General features: G+C 49.1%; 1 protein-coding gene across 2 annotated transcripts; it reads right to left on the bottom strand.

Annotated features, from left to right (window-relative positions):
* Positions 1 to 7,494: 7,494 nt before the first annotated feature.
* CD3E (CD3 epsilon subunit of T-cell receptor complex) lies at positions 7,495 to 17,899 on the bottom strand. 2 transcript variants are annotated; one of them, XM_080687787.1, is made up of 7 exons: positions 17,870 to 17,899; positions 17,652 to 17,759; positions 15,556 to 15,576; positions 11,127 to 11,348; positions 9,694 to 9,861; positions 9,123 to 9,169; positions 7,495 to 8,104 (listed from the first exon to the last, which is right to left on the bottom strand). In XM_080687787.1, exons 2-7 carry the CDS (start codon positions 17,698 to 17,700, stop codon positions 8,048 to 8,050), a joined length of 564 nt encoding a protein of 187 aa, XP_080543913.1. In that variant the 5' UTR covers positions 17,701 to 17,759; positions 17,870 to 17,899; the 3' UTR covers positions 7,495 to 8,047. The 2 variants fall into 2 exon arrangements, with proteins under 2 accessions (XP_080543913.1, XP_080543914.1); XM_080687788.1 differs by lacking the exon at positions 11,127 to 11,348 and having other exon boundaries at positions 17,870 to 17,897.
* Positions 17,900 to 19,307: the final 1,408 nt, after the last annotated feature.

Consider the following 19,307-nt stretch of genomic DNA (forward strand, 5'->3'; position numbering starts at 1 on the left):
AGCCTGCGGACTGAAGGGTCCCCAGTTTGATTCCGGTCAAGGGCACATGCCAGGGTTGCAGGCTCGATCATTGATGTTTCTATCTCTCTCTCTCCCTCTCCCTTCCTCTCTGAAATCAATAAAAAATATATTTAAAAAATTTATTTTTATTGATTTCAGAGAAAGAGAGAGAGAGAGAAAGAGAGAGAGAGAGAGAGAGAGAGATTGATTCTAATTTCATTGGTCTGGGGCATTCGGACTTAAGGTGATTTTAGTGGGCAGCCAGGGTGAGAGCACTGCCCTCCGCCTGAGCACTTCCGGAACCTTGCGTCCCTTTCGGCCCTCTCGTGTGTGCCTTGAAAAAGCACATTTACTGAGGTAGGCGGACTGAATGTATTTAAATTGTGAGATTTGGTAAGTTTTGGCTTATACACATGCTTGTGGCTGCAGTCAAGATAATGAACATCTCCCGCCCCCCAGCAGCCTCCCTGTGCTCCTGTGCAGGCATCCCAGCCTCCTGCCTCTCCACACCCCCAGGCCGCCACTGACCTGCTTGCGGTCATTGCAGGCTGGTGTGCGTTTCCCACAGTTGACATAGATGAAATACTGTATGACAGATGCTCCTTTTGGTCTGGCTTCTCATACTCAGAATAATGATTTGGAGATTCACGCCTCTTGTTGCCTCCATCACGCTTCTGCCTTGTTTATTGCTCAGCAGCGTTCCCCTGTACGGACATGCATGGCGGCTTGCCTGTTCGACAGTTGCTAGTCTTTTGGGTTGTTTCCTGGTTTGGGCTATTACACATAAAGCTGCTGTGAACATTTACATATATGTTATTGTGTGCTTTTGTTTCTATTGGATAAATACCCAGAGCGGGTATGGCTGGGATACACTTTAAAAAAATATTTTTATTGATTTCAGAGAGGGAGAGAGAGATAGAAACATCAAAGATGAGAGAGAATCATCGACCAGCTGCCTTCTACATGCTCAACACTGGGGATTGAGCCCGATGTGCCCTGACAGGGAATTGAACCATGACTTCCTGTTTTATAGGTTGATGCTCAACCACTGAGGCACACCGGCCAGGCTGGGATAAATTTTTAAAGAAAGTAGTAAGACTATTCTAGTTCCTTTGCACTCCCATACAAATTGGCTTCTCAAATTCTGGCTACAAAGTGCCTGTTGGGATTTTGATTATGATTGCATTGAATTTACAGACAATTTGGGAAGAATTGACATCTTAATGATATTGAGTCTTTCAATCCATGAACAGGTCTTTTGTCAGATTTATCCTTAAAGGATTTTATATTTTTTTAAGTTATTGTATATGGTATTTTAAACATTTAAATATCCAGTTGTTTATTGGTGTATATAGAAATACAGTTGCTCTTGGTATATTGACCTTGTACTCTGAATACTTCTTCAACCCAATTACTAATTCTAGTAGCTTTTTGTAGACCCCACTAGATATTCTACATAGATGACCATGCTGCTTGTAAATAAAGACAGTTTAACTTTTCCATGTCCAACGTGGATGTGTTTTATTTCAGCTCCTTACACTTGCTACAGCTCCTGTACAATGTTGCATGGAAGTGGAGAGAGGGCATTCTTGCCTTATTTGTGATCTTACAGGGAAAGCGTTGTATTCATCATTAAGTATGAGGTTGGCTGTAGGTTTTTCTTAGATGCCCTTTGACAAGTTGAGAACATTCCCTTCTCTTTCTAGTTTGTTGAGAATTTTTAGTGAAACTAGTTGTATTGTCAAGTGCTTCTTCGGCATCCATTGAGATGTTTATATGGTTTTACTTTACTGAAAAAGTAAAACCATATAAATTATAAATTACATCGGTGGCATGATCTGTTAAACCAACCCTGCATTCCTGAAGTAAACTGTGCTTGATCATTGTGATATTTGTTTTGATATATTATTAGATTAAATTTACCAAAATTTTGTGAAAAAAAAACTTTCATTTATTCATAAGGAATATTGGTTTTCAATTTTCTTGTAATGGTTTTGTCTGGTTTTGGCATAAGGGTATATTAGTCAGAAATATAGTTCTCCACAGAAATAGAACTAATGTAAATATGTCCTATTAGAGAGAGAGAGAGAGAGAGAGAGAGAGAGAGAGAGAGAGAGATGAAAGAGAGAGAGAGATTTATTTTAAGGAGTTGGCTCATGCAAGTGTGAAGGCTGACAAGTCCAAAATCTACAGGTGGTCGGGCAGGTGGGCAGGCTGGAGACACAGGGAAGAGCTGATGTGGCATCTTGGGTCTAAAGGCAGTCTAGAGACAGAGAGAGTTCCCTCTTTCTCAGAGGACCTCAGTCTGTTTTTTTTTTTAAGGCCTTCAACTGATTGGATGAGGCTCACTCACATTATAGAGAGTAGCCTGCTTTCATCAAAGTCTACTGATTTAAATGTCAATCTCAACTAAAAAATACTTTCACAATGATATCCAGATATGCTTGACCAAATATCACGGGAGTGTGGCTTAGCTTGACACATATAGTGAACCATTATGCAAGATGAATTTGGTCTCCATAGAATGAGTTGGAGGTATTTCCTCTTCAATTTTCTGGAGGAATATGTGTAGAATTGGCATTATTTCTTTCTTAAATTCTGGGTAGATTTCACCAATGAAGTCATCTTGGTCTGGAGTTTTCTTTGTGGGAAGGTTTTTAAGTACAAATTAAATTTATTTAGTAGCTAAAGGGCTCTTTGGGCCCTGCCGGCATGGCTCAGTGGTTGAGCGTGGACCTATGAACCAGGAGGTCATGGTTAGATTCCTGGTCAGGGCACATGCCCTGGATGTGGGTTGAGCCCCAGTAGGAGGTGTGCAGGAGGCAGCAGATCAATGATTCTCTCATCATTGATGTTTCTCTCTCTCTCTCTCTCTCTCCCTTCCTCTCTGAAATCAATAAAAATATATTTTTTAAAAATAAAATGAATAAAGGGCTCTTTGGGTTATTTATTTTATCTTTAATGAGCGGAGTGTCTTCTCCTTTCTCTTCACAGTCTATCCACCCTTCCCTCTAAGGCCCAGATCCCGTCTCTCATGCACTTTGCTTCCTCACCACCTCAGCTCTCTCAGTCCCTCCTTAGAACACCGGGCACATGGTCTGGGGTACTCAGGGTGCTCATCACATTTGCGCCCTGTGGCTGTTGAACTTCCTGCATGTGTGGGCACGGTTATGTGACTGCAAGCTCCTTGAAAATGGGAACCATTTGTCCCCCGGAGCCTCAGCACAGTGCTGGTCTGCCTGTGGTTAGAAAAGCACTCTTGCCCTAGCTGGTTTGGCTCAGTGGATAGAGCATCAGCCTGCGGACTGAAGGGTCCCGGGTTTGATTCCAGTCAAGGGCACATGCACGGGTTGCGGGCTTGATCCTCAGTAGGGGACCTGCAGGAGGCAGCCAATCAATGGTTCTCTCTCATCATTGATCTTTCTATCTCTCTCTTCTTCTCCCTTCCGCTCTGAAATCAATAAAAATATATTTTAAAAAAAAGAAAAGCACTTGCTGAAGGAAAACCTAAATGACTGCACACGGCTCGTAAGTTGGGAAGCCGGAGAGCATTCTCGACAACCACACTAGCCCTGGGAACTGCTCAGAGTTTTGGAGTCAGACGCCCTGCTCCTCCTTCTGGCTCTCTTCTTACTAACATAAAACCTCACAGCTTACCTCTCTGAGACCATGTCTTCATCTGTAAAACAAGGACAAACAACATGCACCTTGTCTGGTTGTCATATGAGGATTAGATGGGATAAATTGAGTAAAGTGCTAAGACAATTTCTAGAGCATAGCAGATGCTCACTAATGGTAACTGTTATTGCTCTTATCATGCTGAGCCACACCTCGCCTTGACTGGGCACCATCAAATATACCCAGGACGAGACAGCCACCCCGGGCCAGCCTACTGATCAGCAGCTAGTGAAGGTCACCCTCAGGGGACTCCTTGTGAGCATAAGTGTTGAGAGTTTAGAGGGAATATCAATAGACGCAGACAAAAGCATTTGACAAAACTCCACACCCACTTTTGATAAAAACTCTCAGCAAAGTGGGAATAAAGGGAGCATATCTCTCAACATGATAAAGGCCATAGATGACAAACCTATAGTGAACATCATACTCAATGGGCAAAAACTAAAACCATTTCCCCTAAGACCAGGAACAAGACAGGGATGTCCGCTTTCACCACTCTCATTCAACATAGTACTCGAAGTCCTAGCCACAGCAATCAGACAAGAAGAAATAAAAGGCATCCAAATTGGGAAGGAGGAAGTAAAACTCTCATTATTTGCAGATGACATGATATTGTATATAGAAAGCCCTAAAGACTCCACCAAAATCTATTACTAGATTTAATGATGAATTTGGCAAAGTAGCAAGAGAGTTTAGAGGGAAAGAAGCAGCGTTTCAACAGGGCCTGTCATATAGAAGCTGCAGTCACAGCCCAAGGTTGAGTGTGCACCACTGTTAACATAAAAAACATGCAAACCTGGAAAGAATTTTATAAGTTTATTTGAGTCAAACTGTTGACAATTGCTGGGAAGTAGTATCTCAATGGATTGGAATAGTGCTCCAGAGAATGGTGGGTTTTCCTCTGTTTTATATATTGCAATCAAAGGAGGGGAGTAGGTGGGTTACATGAAGGTGATAGACTAGAGAGGCGGGAGAAAGCAAAGCGGGAAACCTCTGGGACTGGATAAAAAGTAAAATGATGGACACATACTTAGGTGGGTGCAGGAGAGCCAACAGTCAACAATTAACATGATAACAATGAAGGAATTTGTGGTCTCTGGTCTGGCGCCCAGCACATTAGGTTGTGCCCCAAGGGGTCCAGAAAAAGGGAAGTTACAAGTTACTCAGACATTTCAAGGGTATGTTATCATAGATGCAAAAAGACAGATAGGCCAGTTAAGGTAAAGGTTGACCATGTCAGTGAAGATACCAGCCTAAGAGGTGACTTACCACCATCACTGCTTTAGTTAAAGTTTAATTTCAGACCATCCTTTGTGGTGACTTTAGGTCTCTGACTTTGCAAGACTGCCATGCAGGCCTCCTCTGAGCTGTCAGGTTAGCATGTGCCCACTTTCGTCCACACCACCAATGGCTTTTTCCGTCCTGGTCACACACACAGATAGCCCTGTGGTCACAGGGAGCTTTCTGAGTGCAGAGAGGGAGAGAGAAGAGCCTGCTGGCTTGAGCTGGACTGAGACCCATGTCAGTGCTCAGGCCTCTCTCCTCAAGCTGCGCCTGGGCCCTGGGAGGCTAAGGGGGGCCCTCCACTCTCAAGCTGCGCCTGGGCCCTGGGAGGTTAAGGGGGGCCTCCAGCACTGGCCTCAGGCTGCAGCTGCATCTCTCACCCTCACTGGCAGGCGTGCAGCCCACATCCTGGCTCCTGAACCACAGCTGCTCTGGCTGCCGCCCTCACAGTGAGAGAGTGAGGCCGCCTGCTCTCTTCCTCTCCCCCACCGCCGCCCCTGCCCACCCGCAGCTCTTCCTTTCCTTTTCTTTCATTTATGAAAACTTTTACCAACATTCTAATAGAAAAGTATCTGTTCATTTACAATCAAATTAACCTCATAAACACCAGTTTTTTAATCAATGCTTTCTGGAATGCCTTTTGTAATTAAAAATAAGGTTTTGACATCAAACTGATGGTATTAAAGAAATTTTTCCTTCATAATTTGAAGGTGAAATAGAAATGTGCCTAGGTCTCCCCATAGACTCTGACATCTACTACGGAGCCAGGTGTGGGTCATTCTGACGATCCCAGGTGCAGGGGGTCACAGTGGGGGGGTCATCGCAACGATCCCAGGTGGAGGGGGTGAAGTATGGTAGCAATCATACTGCTGTTTGGCTTCTGTACTTATTTGTTTGGAAAACAATAGAAAGTTATTTTGATTTTCTGAACTTATGTATGCTATCCCAATACTCCATTGATGATGGTTTGAATATCCCATTGATTGTGATCTCACTGGTTACTGAAGCACATTCTTCTGGGAACCAGGACAGCTCAATTATCCTAAATTGTCTCAGTAGCTACAGATAACGAGTTTCGGTTGACTCAGTGGTCCCGGAAACTGGACAGCACAATTATTCTAAATTGCCCCGGTGGTTCCAGATAATGTGTTTCTGTTGATTCAGTGATTCCTAGATACTTTAGATAACTAACTTGCTCAATTTCGCTTCTGTAAAATGCTTTTCACGAAACAGGTTCCTCATTCCAGACTCAAAGATGTAATAGAAACTTTTGTGATATTCTGCCAATATAAGCCAGATGTGGCAAGCTGTTCTGGGCTTCGAGGTTTGGAGTGCTGAATGGCTCCCTCGTATGCCTCCGGCTTTTAATAAATGACTCCATAATTTGACTTCTTGAGGCATCCTTTGTAAGATGGGGGTACACTACAATAGGGGTCACAGTGCGGGGGGTCACTGTGATGATCCCGGGTGGAGGGGGTCATAGTGGGGGGGTCACTGTGATGATCCCGGGTGGAGGGGGTCACAGTGGGGAGTCACTGTGATGATCCCGGGTGGAGGGGGTCATAGTGGGGGGTCACTGTGATGATCCCGGGTGGAGGGGGTCATAGTGGGGGGTCACTGTGATGATCCCGGGTGGAGGGGGTCACAGTGGGGAGTCACTGTGATGATCCCAGGTGGAGGGGGTCACAGTGGGGAGTCACTGTGATGATCCTGGGTGGAGGGGGTCATAGTGGGGGGTCACTGTGATGATCCTGGGTGGAGGCGGTCACAGTGGGGGGTCACTGTGATGATCCCGGGTGGAGGGGGTCATAGTGGGGGGGTCACTGTGACGATCCCGGTGGAGGCGGTCCCAGTGGTGTGCCGCATCTGGATTACGATCTCCACCGAGGCTTTCCTCTCGGCATTGACCCACGGGCAGCGCTTTCCTCACACTCAACACTGTGCCCACACACGTGCCAGGCTCTGCTCTGGGCACGAGGAGCGCAGTCAGGATGGAGACAGACACTGTCTCTGACCTCTCAGAGCATTATGGTGCTGCCTTTTGTAGACAGTACGAGGCCCCAGGCCTGGGAACTGCCTTACCTGGACTCTGCTTTTGCCTCTGCAGCACGTCTGATGTTCTGATGAGGAGAGAGGCAGGGAGAGGGGAAGAGGTGTGCCCAAGGTCCCGTAGCAGTGAGGGTAATGCAGCTGAGGAGATCTGCCCCCGTCCCACCCCTGGCTCTGCACTCTGGTCACCTGCTGCCTGCACCTGCCTTTGGAGCCTCTGCTTCGGCCTCACCCACTGTACGAGCTGGCCACCCTGTCACTCTCTGCCACCTTTGATGTTTTTGCCCAAGAGAAGTGAGTCAAATGACTAATTGTTCTCTCTCTCTGGTTCCCTAGTGCTCTCTCCAAAGAGATAACGCCGGCCTGCGAAGACAGTGGTACTGGCCTGGGGACCACAGCTGGGATTTAGTCATAGGCAGAAGGACCGAGCTGTTTCAGGACACAAGGCAGCCTCGAAGGCCTCACAGGAAGAGGACAGCAATTCTGTCAGCCAAGTGCACTTTATTTCTTCTCTCTCCCAGCCCACAGGAGCCCAGCATGTTCACGGAGATGGAAGTGGGGGGGGGCGGAGGGGCAGTGGAGAAGGGGAGATGAAGCTCCGGGCGGGGACCCCTGCCAGTGCTGACCAGCGCTGACCCAGGGCACTCGCACAGGGCGTCACCCAAAGGAGAGCTGGACAAGCAGAACGGTAGGTGGATAGTGAGGGTGGGGCAACTTATGCGCAGGAACAGGAGGGCGCGGAAGGAACATCCAGAGGAGAGAGGAGGGGAGTGGTGGTGAAGAGCGGACGTAAATATCCTGGCGAGAGTGCAGGGTGATAGGTGAGTAGCGCTATTTCAAAGAACAGCGAGGTAGCAATATTCTAGGACTGGCTTCCAGCAGAGGTGCGGGGCGGGGCGGGGCGGGGCGGGCGGGCAGGCTGCAGGTGGGAGTTCCTCTCTGGGCAGGAGGACAGATCTCCTGGGGGGTCCAGGGCGGAGCGGTGCCTGGAGAGGGAGGAGCCAGGCCTGCCATGGGAGGCGGGTCCTCAGGAGTGTCAGACGCCTCTCTGGTTCAGTCCGGAATACAGATCCCTCTGGCCTTTCCTGATGGGCTGGGGGAAAGGGAAGGGAAGGGAGGTCAGCAGGGCGGGAGGAAGCGGGGCCTCCGTGGATCTAGTTCCAGAGCAAAGGCAAGAACCTTGGGCCAGGCGCCGGGAGGCAGGCTGGCATTTCCTGGCAACAGCTTGGCTCTGGTCCCTCCCTCTGGGAGTCAGCGTCCCCACGCGCCTCAGGGTTCTGGTCAGAATTACATAAAGTCACGCGTGGGAAAGTGACTGCCATGTGCTTGGCTGGTGCCCAATAAATATTTGTTGGGTGTGTTCAAGCGTGATAGTAACAGTAATTTAACACTTGATAGTCACACACAGCAGCCCATCACAAGAATCTTGATGACCGTCTGCTAGCCAGGCAGGAGCCCTCCCGCTGTCCAGTCAAGAAGCGGTCCAGGGCGCAGAGACTGGGTGTCTGGCTGTGTGTGTGGGGCAGGGGAGGCTGGGAGCTCTATATCCGTGAAGCATTTGAATCATTCAACAACTGGCATTACTGTACTGGTGCATGCTGGGGGAGCATCAGCCCCGAGTTCATCATGCTAGAATTTACACATGTGTTATTCCCATGGCTGTGTCCCAGCTGATGGAGAAATAAGCCAGCCTCGCCGGTTTGACTCAGTGGATAGAGTGCTGGCCTGCGGAATGATGGGTCCCGGGTTAGATTCTGGTCAAGGGCTGCATACCCAGGTTGCAGGCTCAATCCCGGTAGGGTACGTGCGGAGGCAGCTGGTCAATGATTCTCTTCATCATTGCTGTCTCTCTCTCTCCCTCTCCCTTCCTCTCGGAAATCAATGCAAATACGTTAAAAAAAAAAAAAAAAAGAGCCAGCGCTCTGTGGTGGTGGAAACTGCGCAGCCTCCGATGTGGCCCTGCCTCACTGAAAGCGGCAGAGGCGAGCCTGGGGGAGAGGGTGGGAAAGAGACTTGGAGTCTGAGCAAGGGCTTTAAGGTGTGACAGGCCCGATGAGCAGTCCCACTGTCCCGCTCCTCTAGAGAGACCTGTCCCCTCTATCCCTTGTTACCTCATAGTCCGGATTGGGAACTGGTGGTGGCCTCTCCTTGTTTTGTCCTGTGGGGGCGTGGGGGGGGAGAAGATTTGTTTTCATGCGGAACGCCAATCTTATGGCAATGAGACCAGATGGAGGACGCAAACCCCTCTGTTCCCTCCTCTCCCTCTCCCTCTTCCATTCCAGCCACCTCTTCTCTCTTTCTTCTTTGAGCCCATCCCGAATGCCCCCACTGCTCTTATCATTTTTTGACTTTCCTCAGCTCAAGGTCCTTCCTGGGTTCCCATTCTCGTGGAGGAAGGGAAAAGAAAAGGCGGGAGCAGTGTCCCAAGGGCTCCCCCTCCCCGCCCCCCCGCCACGCGGACAGGCGCTGGAGGAAGCCCTGCCCACAAGGAACGTTTGCCCTTTTCTGAGGGGGAAGGAGAAGGGCGATCTGAGATGTGGAACCATCCATGTCAAGATCGTGGCCACACAGTGAATGTCCTACAGAAGCCGTCTTGACCGGCTGTGGCCTCGCTGCCCACCCTGCCCAGGCTGGACGCCCCCTCTGCGGGGCCTCTCCTCCCACCCAACTCCGTGCTCTTACCACCAGGCCTGCCGCCAGCACCCACGCCTCTGGTCACAGGCTTGGCCTTGGCCTTCCTGTTCTTGCTCCAGTGATACACCAGCAGCAGCACGCCCAGGGTGAGGCAGATGTCGGCCCCGATGATCCCGGCCACTGCCATCAGGTCCACCTCCATGCAGTTCTCACACACTGCGGGGCGGGGGGCGGGGGAGGGGAGAAGTCACCGAGGACGGAAGACACAAGGACACTGGAGACGAGGGAGGGACAGACAAGCGGTTCTCCCTTCAAACCTCACGCGCCGGCCATCGCTAGTGCCGAGCCCTCCGTTCAATATGTTTATAACAGCCACAGAGTGTGGCCATTCTGGGTAGAAGCTCTGGCATCATATAATCTGGGTTCAAGTCCCAGCTCCTTGCTCACCTGCTGTGAGAACGCGAATGTGCTTTCAGCTCCCAAAGACTCTCCCCTCATCTATATGGGAATCACATGCTACTGCACTCATATGGTTGTTGAGAGGGTGACATGAGGGAAAAAAGCCCGCCCTGGCCTGTGTGGCTCAGTGGACAGAGCATCTGCCTGCGGACCAAAGGGTCCCAGGTTCAATTCCGGTCAAGGGCATGTACCTCGGTTGCAGGATCCTCCCCAGCCCAGGCCCTGGTCAGGCCCGTGCAGGAGGCAACCAATCGATGTATTTCTCTCACTTCGACATTTCTCTCTGTCTCTCCCTCTCTCCCGCACTCTCCCTAAGAATCAATGGAAAAATATCCTCAGGTGGGGATTGACAACAACAAAAAGTCCCAGGCGAGTCTATGGTATAGTCCAGCCTTGGGCAAACTACGGCCCGCGGGCCGGATCCGGCTGTTCTATCCGGTTCTCTTGCTCTCCCCTCCGCTCCTTTACTTTGAATTTATATTAGTTCACACAAACACTCCATCCATGCTTTTGTTCCGGCCCTCCGGTCCAGTTTAAGAACCCATTGTGGCCCTCGAGTCAAAAACTTTGCCCACCCCTGTGCTTGAAATTTAAGCACCCAATAAACGTCAGCTGCCGTCAGGGTTTATTACGATGCCTTGGCGATGCCATTTTATCACAGCATCTTTGAGTCTCTCTGCCAATCCTTCGGAAGGACGCATATCTGGATAAAGCATCAGATGAGCTCACATGGTGTGCCATCACCTGGGTGTGCCGTAAGGCAATGGCCCCATCCTGTCTCTTAGAAGTTGTTGTAGATCGCGTGCTGACGGAGCTTACCTAGACAGCCCCCCATTGGTGTTTAATCAAAGTTGCAGAAAATGTGGGTGCTGTGTAGCCCCAGACAGTCCCAGTACTGAGTGTAGGAGAGGCATAGAGAGGCGGGGGGCTGTGAGCTGGGTGAGGGGGGATGACGAAGGAGCCCTTTGGAGATGGTCCTTCCTAAAGAGTCTAGCTGTGCTTGCGCTGGAGACCTGCATTACCTCTTGCTTTTAGGTAGAGATAGTTGCGATTGTTATTCGAGTTGCCTCTGTAGCAGGTGTAATGACCACTGTCTTTCATTTCGGAGAAATTGTCTATTAACAGGTGTTCCTCGTGACGATTGGGTATTAGTGCACCATCTTTTTCCCATTTTATTTGCTCAGAATCAGGGTCCTCAGGACATGTCAACTCCACCCTGGTTCCGGAGATGGAGACTTTAAATGCTGGGGAATCGAGAGAAGAGAGGGAAATCGGAAGAAGAAACCAGTAAGATTTCAGGAAATGCAAAATAGTAACAAAAGAGCCAACCAGATGCAGAAAGTCAAAAGGGAACTCTGGAGGGTATTACAGCGGGGTTATGCAAAAGGGGGGCCAGCCATGGCCAGTATTGTTCAGTGGTTAGGGCGTCAGCCCACACACGGCAGGGTCTTGGGTTGGATTCCTGGTCAAGGGCATGTACCAGGGTTTCGGATTTGCTCCCTGCCCCTGGATGGGGAGTGTGTGGTGGCACCCGATCGATGTGTCTCTCTCACATCGATGTTTCTCTCCCTCCCTCCTGCCCTCCCTCCCTCCCTCCTACTCTTTCTTCTCTCTCTGAAAAGCAATGGAAAAAAATATCCTTGGGTGAGGATTAACAAAACAATAACAACAACCCCCCCCCCCCTTAAAAAAACAACGGGGACTAGACAACTTTTTGAAAGTGACTTTAGCGTTTAGGTATGGACATGGGGACTTGGGAAGGAGGGAATGGAAGCAAAGAAAGACTATGAAAGTCCCTGCTTGCAGTGCATCTGAAACAGGAGTTGGGAATATACTGTAGGCAGGGCCTCCGTTCTCGGGAGCATCTCTCACTCGATTCCTTTCCTTCTGGCCACACTGACTCGCACCCTTGCTAGGCACACCTCAACTAGGGCTGACTTACTCTTTAGAGGATGTGAAAAGTCACCTGGAAGTGAGAAGAGGAAGGGATGGTACGGAAATGACCATGGTGTAAGTTTAAGTTGTAGGTAAAAATTTTCAAGTCCCCAGGGATTCCTTCAGAGGACCCATCCTTAGGATGCCCTAAGCCTTAAAGGGATATAGTATGTCATTAGTCCATGAGGTAACTTTATAGATATAACTCAGATACATCAAATTGAGAATATACCAGAGTGTGCCCTTAAATTATGGGAAGCACTATATACATTTTAAGGGAATGGTTCTTCCAATAAAAAGTGGCTTTATTTTAAATGTCCCTGAATATAACCAACTCCCAATTATTTTGTTAGAGGGAGGACGACTGAAATCCCTTATTGAGTTGGGGATCCAGCACATTCCTCCACGGCTGTGGGGCTGCAGTGCATGCTTGTTTCTTGGAAGACTTGTGGCTGGGACCCTGGGTGGCACTAGGCTGTGGTTTAGCCTGGATAGGGCAACTGGGAGAGAGGAGAGGGGTGGTGCAAAGGGACAGCCCTGCCCGGCCGACGTGACTCAGTGGTTGAGTCGACCTATGAACCAGGGGGTCACGGTTCCATTCCTGGTCAGGGCACATGCCCAGGTTGCAGGCTCGATCCCCAGTGTGGGGCATGCAGGAAGCAGCCGATCAATGATTCTCTCTCATCATTGATGTTTTTTTTTCTCTCTCCCTTCTTCTCTGACATCAATAAAAATATATTAAGAGAGAGAGAGAGAGAGAGAGAGAGAGAGAGAGAGAGAGAGAGAGAGGGCAGCCCTCTCTCTGTTGAGGGTGTTTTGCTACAAGTGCTACTGGACAGGTCACTGGGCCGAGTCCGAAGTCCTGTGTTTGAATTCCAGATCTGCCTTAGGCTGTGACCAAGGGCAAGTTGTTTTAACTTCTCTAAGCCTCAGTTTCTTATCTGGAAAATGGAGCTATAAAATATCTACCTCACCAGTTATCTGTGAGAACTAGATGGATTATGAAGGCGAGAATGGGTGGAGCAGAGCAGATGCTTGAGAACAAGGTGAGTTCTCCCTTCCTTCGCTGGAAGGTTCTGCTCCCGTAGAGAACAGAGCTGAGCTCAGCTCTCTGGCTGAGATCCCAGGAAATGTAAACAAGCTGTTCACCACGTTTATCCATCTGCTACTAATTGGGAGTGGAGTATAATGACAATAGACGTCGATATTATTTTGACTTAGGAATAATTTTTTAGCACTGCCATTTTTTAGAAATGTTAAATAAATGAGAAATCATACATAAAACAAGTTAAAAGGAAGGAGACATTTCACTGCTTGGTGTGTGGACAAGAAAATGTAAAGAAAATTGTTCATAACTTTTATCGGCACAAATTTAGTAGCAGAGCCTAGACTTACACATGCTCACACAAAGGCCTAGATGTTCATGCTTAGAAGCAGGATCTGCTCACAAAGATTTTATATGCACCCAGACGCAGTGTTCATAGAGGCTAAGAACATGAGCTTCAGGGTCAGCTAAGACTGCATTTATACTAACCTCTGTGATTGGATTATTTACTTATTTTCTAACCTTGGTTTTCTGCAGAATAGGGATGTTAGATGGGGAAACTTGGGTAAAATATTGAGGGTAGTATCCAGAACATCTATGCTCAATAAACTTCAGTGCCTATTATCTAGGTTGCATGCTTCCCGTATGATAACAGCTAAAATTCACCAACTGTCTTCCATAGCCCAGATAATATTCTACGAGAATTACTCATCAACCCTCATAACAACCCTGCAAACTGCATATCATTATTCTTTCCATTTTACATATGATGATGCTGTGGAATGGAGATGTTTCATAAATTATTCAAAGAAACTCAGCAAGCCAGTCCTGCCAGGATTCAGATATGGCAGCTAGCCTCAGAGTTAGACTCTCAGCCTCCTCCTGTGCAGCCCACCCCTCTGCCTAAAATACTATTTTTCCCTAAAATACAAGCTCATTATTTAAAACTCAGCTCAGGAATAACCCGCACTGGGGAGCTTTCCCCAGCTACTCTCTGTAGAGTTGACCACTCCTCTTTTTATATTTTACTTTGCTCTGCATCTGCCCACCTCATAGCATACAACACACTGTGCTACCACGCATTTCTCTCTCACACAGGCCATTTGCTTCTTCAGGGGAGGAAATTAATGATGCGTGCATGTGTCTGATCACTCATTCACTCAAAGAATATGCATTGAGCACCTATTCTGTGCCCGGCCAGGTGACTCAGACACCGTCTCTGCCTGCAGTGAACTTGCGATTTACACAAACGCTTGTGGTGGCTCTGACTTCACCCACAGGCATCTTCTATCCGGAGTGTGTGCTCAGGGACACACGTGACAGCAACAAGCCCACACACCTACTGAAAGAGGACTGCACGTTTCCTCTAACAGTTATGGTCCTCAGTGTATGTTATGGCGATTGTTCCCCACGACCATTTGGTTCCACATTTGAAAAGAGGTTGTAAAGAGCAAACATTCCCTTACTAATGTCTTTATTCTCTGAAAAAGAAAGCATAAGAAGCCATTAGCAACACTTCTAGCGGCTGTAAGATCAGATCCTGCTCCCAGGGGTGAGGACTCTTCCCCAGCCTCTACGTAACATGGTTTCCAAATGCCCAGGGCCACATGTGAAAACGGTGTGGGCCCTACGTCCTACGTTAAACAACTGATGGTCATTTACACAAATGAATTCTGAGTAATCATTTCACAATACATATACCAAATCATCATGCTGTATACCTTAAACTTACACCATATTAGCTGTCAATCTATCTCGAGAAAGCGGGGAGAAACAGACCTAGTCCATGAGCTGCTGCAGTGAGCCCTGAGAAGGTGTACACTGAACATAAACCAAATCTGAACAAAATCAACTCTAAACGGCAATAGCCTTCAGAAGAGATGAGCTGTCCTGAAGCATACCGTGCGCTGCACACACCCCATTTGTCAATGATGAGCTTTAAAGCATGCTGCATGGCAAGAAAAGAAAAGGAAAGAAAAGGTCCCCAGGACACTAAGTGTAGGCCGGCACCGTGACCGCCTTCCAAAGTCCTGCTGCTCAGCTGGAGGAGCTGATTAACTAGGAAGTCTCCCAACATTGGGACATGGACGCTACTGCTAGGACTGAGACTGCAGCCCAGGCCAGGCCCACATGTAAGCATGTGCACACATGCACACACACGCAGGGTATTACATCCCCCCTCAGAACCTCACACCAACTACGGATGCAAGCAATTAAATGGCTGGCACTTCCAACTCGATGTAACAGTCGTACTTGTTTCCTCTGAATGGTCAGGGCTCACTCGTTGCTGCAGTCTCTGCGATTCACCTCTCCCTGGCTACAGTCACACCTCTAGACTTAGGAAGCAAAAGCAAAGGACCAGGTGGCAGGAACCCCTGCTGCATGCCTGGGGGAGCCCTGTGGGAGGCCAGCTCCCCTCACACCTAAAGAATGTGGGCGGGTTTCATAACAAGGAAAGAACGGTATCTCACCTTCTTGCCCCCAAGCGCCAGCTGGAACAAAATCAGAAGAAAACAGTTAGTGTGTGGTGCTTGCAGTTCCAGGCAGAGTGCTGTGTCCTGTCCGACCCTTTCCAGACACTGATCGTCCTGCCCACACCCTGCGGGTGAGTCATTCCTGTAGCCCAACTGTTGGCCAATCCGGGGTGAAACAGAGCAGGAGAGCATCTCGCATTCAGCGTGAAAACACAGTGTTTGACAAACAGGGGTTAGACAAAGCCGGGCTGCTTTCTGGGTGATGGGAGAACGGCAGCCACGCCTTCACGCCTTCACAGTGGAAACTGGTCTCTGACCCAGGGAGGCCCACAAGCTCCGGGGAGGGCCGCGTGGGCGGGGGTTGGGATGGGGGTGGGGGTGAGGGGGGGTGGGCAGGGGGGAGGCGCGCGTGCGTGGGCCGATGTCTCAGTGTTTCCTTTTGTTTTGCATTTGGGAGATGGACATGTTTGAGGCTCTGGTTACTCATGGATGCAGCCTGTGCAACAGAGAAGCCTGGTCCCTCCCAGGCCCTTGCCCTCGCTCTGCAGTAACTGGGATTTGTCACCCTGACCAGTTTCCCTGGGTTTGCCTGAAAGGTCTCTGTGTACCCAGCCCGCTCTTTACCCAAAGCTCCCACACTGGCTGAGACTACACCTCTGCCCCTCCCCTACACTCACAGCAGGTGGGCACATCCTCATGGGGCCAAATGGCCAGGAGAGCGTGGGTCTTTGATAATCTCTATCTCTCTCTCTCCCACTCCCTCCCTCTTCTTTTCTCTCTGCAAAGCATCCTTTATTCTATAGGCCTCTAAGGGAAATGCCCGCCTACTTCCTCAGGAGCCACCCCTGCCCCTGACACTCAGCGTGTGTCCCTGGGACCAGGACCAGGAATGGACTGAGCCTGAGAGCCTGTTAGACACGCAGAATTGCAAACCCTATCCTGAGCCCCAGCCCAAGCTGCAGCCTAAAAAGGTCTGGGTGGTGTGTGCACATTTGAGCCCAAGACACTCAGGAAGGAGCAGGCCGTGCAGACCCTGTGGCGGTGGCTGAGGTGGGAGCCCACCAGGGGCACTTCTCAGGGCCCTGAAACCAGGCTCTGGGAGCCATCGTCCAGCTGCGGTTCAGCCCCTGTGGGTGCAGCCTGCAGACAGAGACAGCGCCCAGGTCAGCTCAGCACTCCCGTGTGGTTTTAAACAAGCTCTTTAACCTCAGTGAGGATCAGTTTCTTCATCTACAAAATAGGAGGTGATGTTTACCTTCCAAGATGGAAGTGAGGATAACCTGGTTAACACATGTGAAGGTTTTTATTTTTATTTTTTTACAGAGTATCTAGAATTCAATAAATGGCAACCTTAAAGAAACGTATCTTATATGAGATACTAGAGGCCCGGTGCACGAATTCGGGCATGGGTGGGATCCCTCAGCTTGGCTGGCAATCGGGGCGATTGGGGCCAGCTGGCCCGGGGAGGGACTACGGGAGGTTGGCTGTGGGAGCGCACTGACCACCAGGGGCAGCTCCTGCATTGAGCGTCTTCCCCCTGGTGGTCAGTGCATGTCAAAGTGACCAGTCAACCGGTTGTTTGATCCACTGGTTGTAACGGTCACTTAGGCTTTTATATATATAGATTGAAAACACTCTTGATTACTTATCCATTATTCCGCTTTGCTTCACAAAGGACTACACTATGGAAAGCTCTTGAGTCACTGAGAAGAACTGAAAACTACGGAGTATTTTGCTGTCTCAAGCAAAGCTGGCTACGCCCTGCACAGAGCTGGGGTTCAACCAGCCAGGATCCCCCCAACAAGGAGCACCCTCAGCTCTGCTCATTGCCTTCAAATCAGCTCCCAAGGGCTGGGAGTCCAGGGATAGGAGGAGATCCTTCTTGAAGGCACAGATCCCGCTTTTAGGAGAGATGATCACCCCACTGCTCTCCTTAGCTGCCTCCGAGGACCCAGCCACGTTTCCCCATCAGCCTCCAGCCCAGCTACCGTGGCACACACAGCTCCTTACACCTCCCAGTGCATGACGCCCCTGGCACCTCTGGGCAGCACCAGGGTGTGTGGGCCTTGCTCTTTTCGTTTCGTCCTACTCACCAGATAAGAGGTAGAGCCCCAGGATGCTCCAGAGCTTCTCCGATGGCATCTTCCTCCCCCTGGACACTCACTGAACAGAGATGGCGCAGGCCTGCTGGCCTAGTGCTTCTGGAAGAGAAACCAAAGGCCTTTTGTGCAACCCCTGCTGAGGACGAGGACTCGGGGCCACTGCTCCCAGTGCTGGGGTGAGAAGGGGGCTTTGGAAGAGGGAGACGCACCATCACCCGAAGCAGGCACCAGGTCTGGGAGGGGAGGCGGGTTCTGAGCCGACACAGGAAGTGGGGGGTGGGGGAGCCTTGGGCCTGCTGGGCTCAACGTCACTTGGAAACGGTCGGTCGAGGCAGAGGCAGCCACCTGTGTTGGTGGGGAGCTGGGCCCCATCTCTTTTCACAGGACAAGTGAGAGGACTGGCAGAACTGAGGAAGCGGTGAACAGTACATGCCATTTAGCTGCTGGGGCTTGGCACAGTGCACCCCCACATTGGATACCCCTTCCCAGGCACCCCTCCCCCAAAACAAGTTGTGACAGGAAGAGAGGAGCTCTGTGCTGTGTGGGCGGGAGCAGCGGGTGCTGTGATCTTACTGACAAAGCTGTTGGCTTAAAAACACGTTGGCTTAAAACTACGAGAGGCCATTTTTTTGGCCTATAATATTTATAAAAATGCTTAAAAACACAACATTCAACGTTGGAGAGGGTAAAAAGTGAGAGTGTCAAAATCTGCTGGCTTGTATAGACTGATATAGCCTTTCTTGATTGTTAACGATGCATGAATCACATGCTTACTTTACACCAGGCACCATGCTAAGGGCTTTACCAATACATCTCATTTAATCCTCAAAACAACCTGTAAGGTAGGTATTATTATCCCCACCTCATATTCTAGCAAACAGATGCTCAGACAAGTGACCTAACTTGTCGCAGAGCTGAAATCCTAGGAGATGCTTTGGCAAAATCCATTTATTTAGTCAATATTTAATGTCTACTGTGCTGTAGTATATGCTGCATACTAGTCACATAGCAGTAACATGCTAGCTAGTCCTTGTGGAGAATGAAAAGAAGTGTGGACAACTAAACAGATTATTTCAGGGGATTGATGCTGAGAAAGAGAAGAAAGATGCTGTAGGAGCAATGGAAGGGGGCCTGACATAGTCCAGGAGGTGGAGAAAGTCTTAAGGGTGACATCTGAGCTGAACTGTGATGGGTGAATAGGAGTGAACCAGGTAGCGGGGAAACAGTGAACTATTCCAGATGAACTCCTTTAACTTTTTCTTGTCTAAGCTCTTTATCTGTCCTTTAATTCTAAATGATAGTCTTGTTGGGTAGAATAACCTTGGTTGTGGGTCCTTGCTTTTCATCACTTTGAATATTTCTTGCAATTCTCTTCTGGCCTGCAAAGTTTCTGTTGAGAAATCAGCTGATAGTGTTATGGGTGCTCCCTTGTAGGTAACGAACTGCTTTTCTCTTGCTGCTTTTAAGATTCTCTCTTTGTCTTTAACCTTTGGCATTTTAATTATAATGTGTGTTGGTGTGGGCCTCTTTGGGTTCCTCTTGTTTGGGAGTCTCTATGCTTTCTGGACTTGTAAATCTATTTCTTTCACCAGGTAGGGGAAGTTTTCTGTCATTATTTTTTTTTCAATTTCTTGCTCTATCTTATCC

The sequence above is a fragment of the Plecotus auritus genome (assembly GCF_963455305.1).
Source record: "Plecotus auritus genome assembly, chromosome: 9".
Lineage (NCBI taxonomy): Eukaryota > Metazoa > Chordata > Mammalia > Chiroptera > Vespertilionidae > Plecotus > Plecotus auritus.

Bases quoted from the DNA above. Each gene is read 5' to 3' on its own strand.
- CD3E (XM_080687787.1), bottom strand. From the start codon at position 17,700: ATGCCATCGGAGAAGCTCTGGAGCATCCTGGGGCTCTACCTCTTATCT. The intron at 11,349-15,555 runs GTGAGATACCGT...TCGATTCCCCAG, and splicing joins TGGCGCTTGGGGGCAAGAAG to CATTTAAAGTCTCCATCTCC. The intron at 9,862-11,126 runs GTAATGCAGGTC...CCCGCCCCGCAG, and splicing joins TCTCTACCTAAAAGCAAGAG to TGTGTGAGAACTGCATGGAG.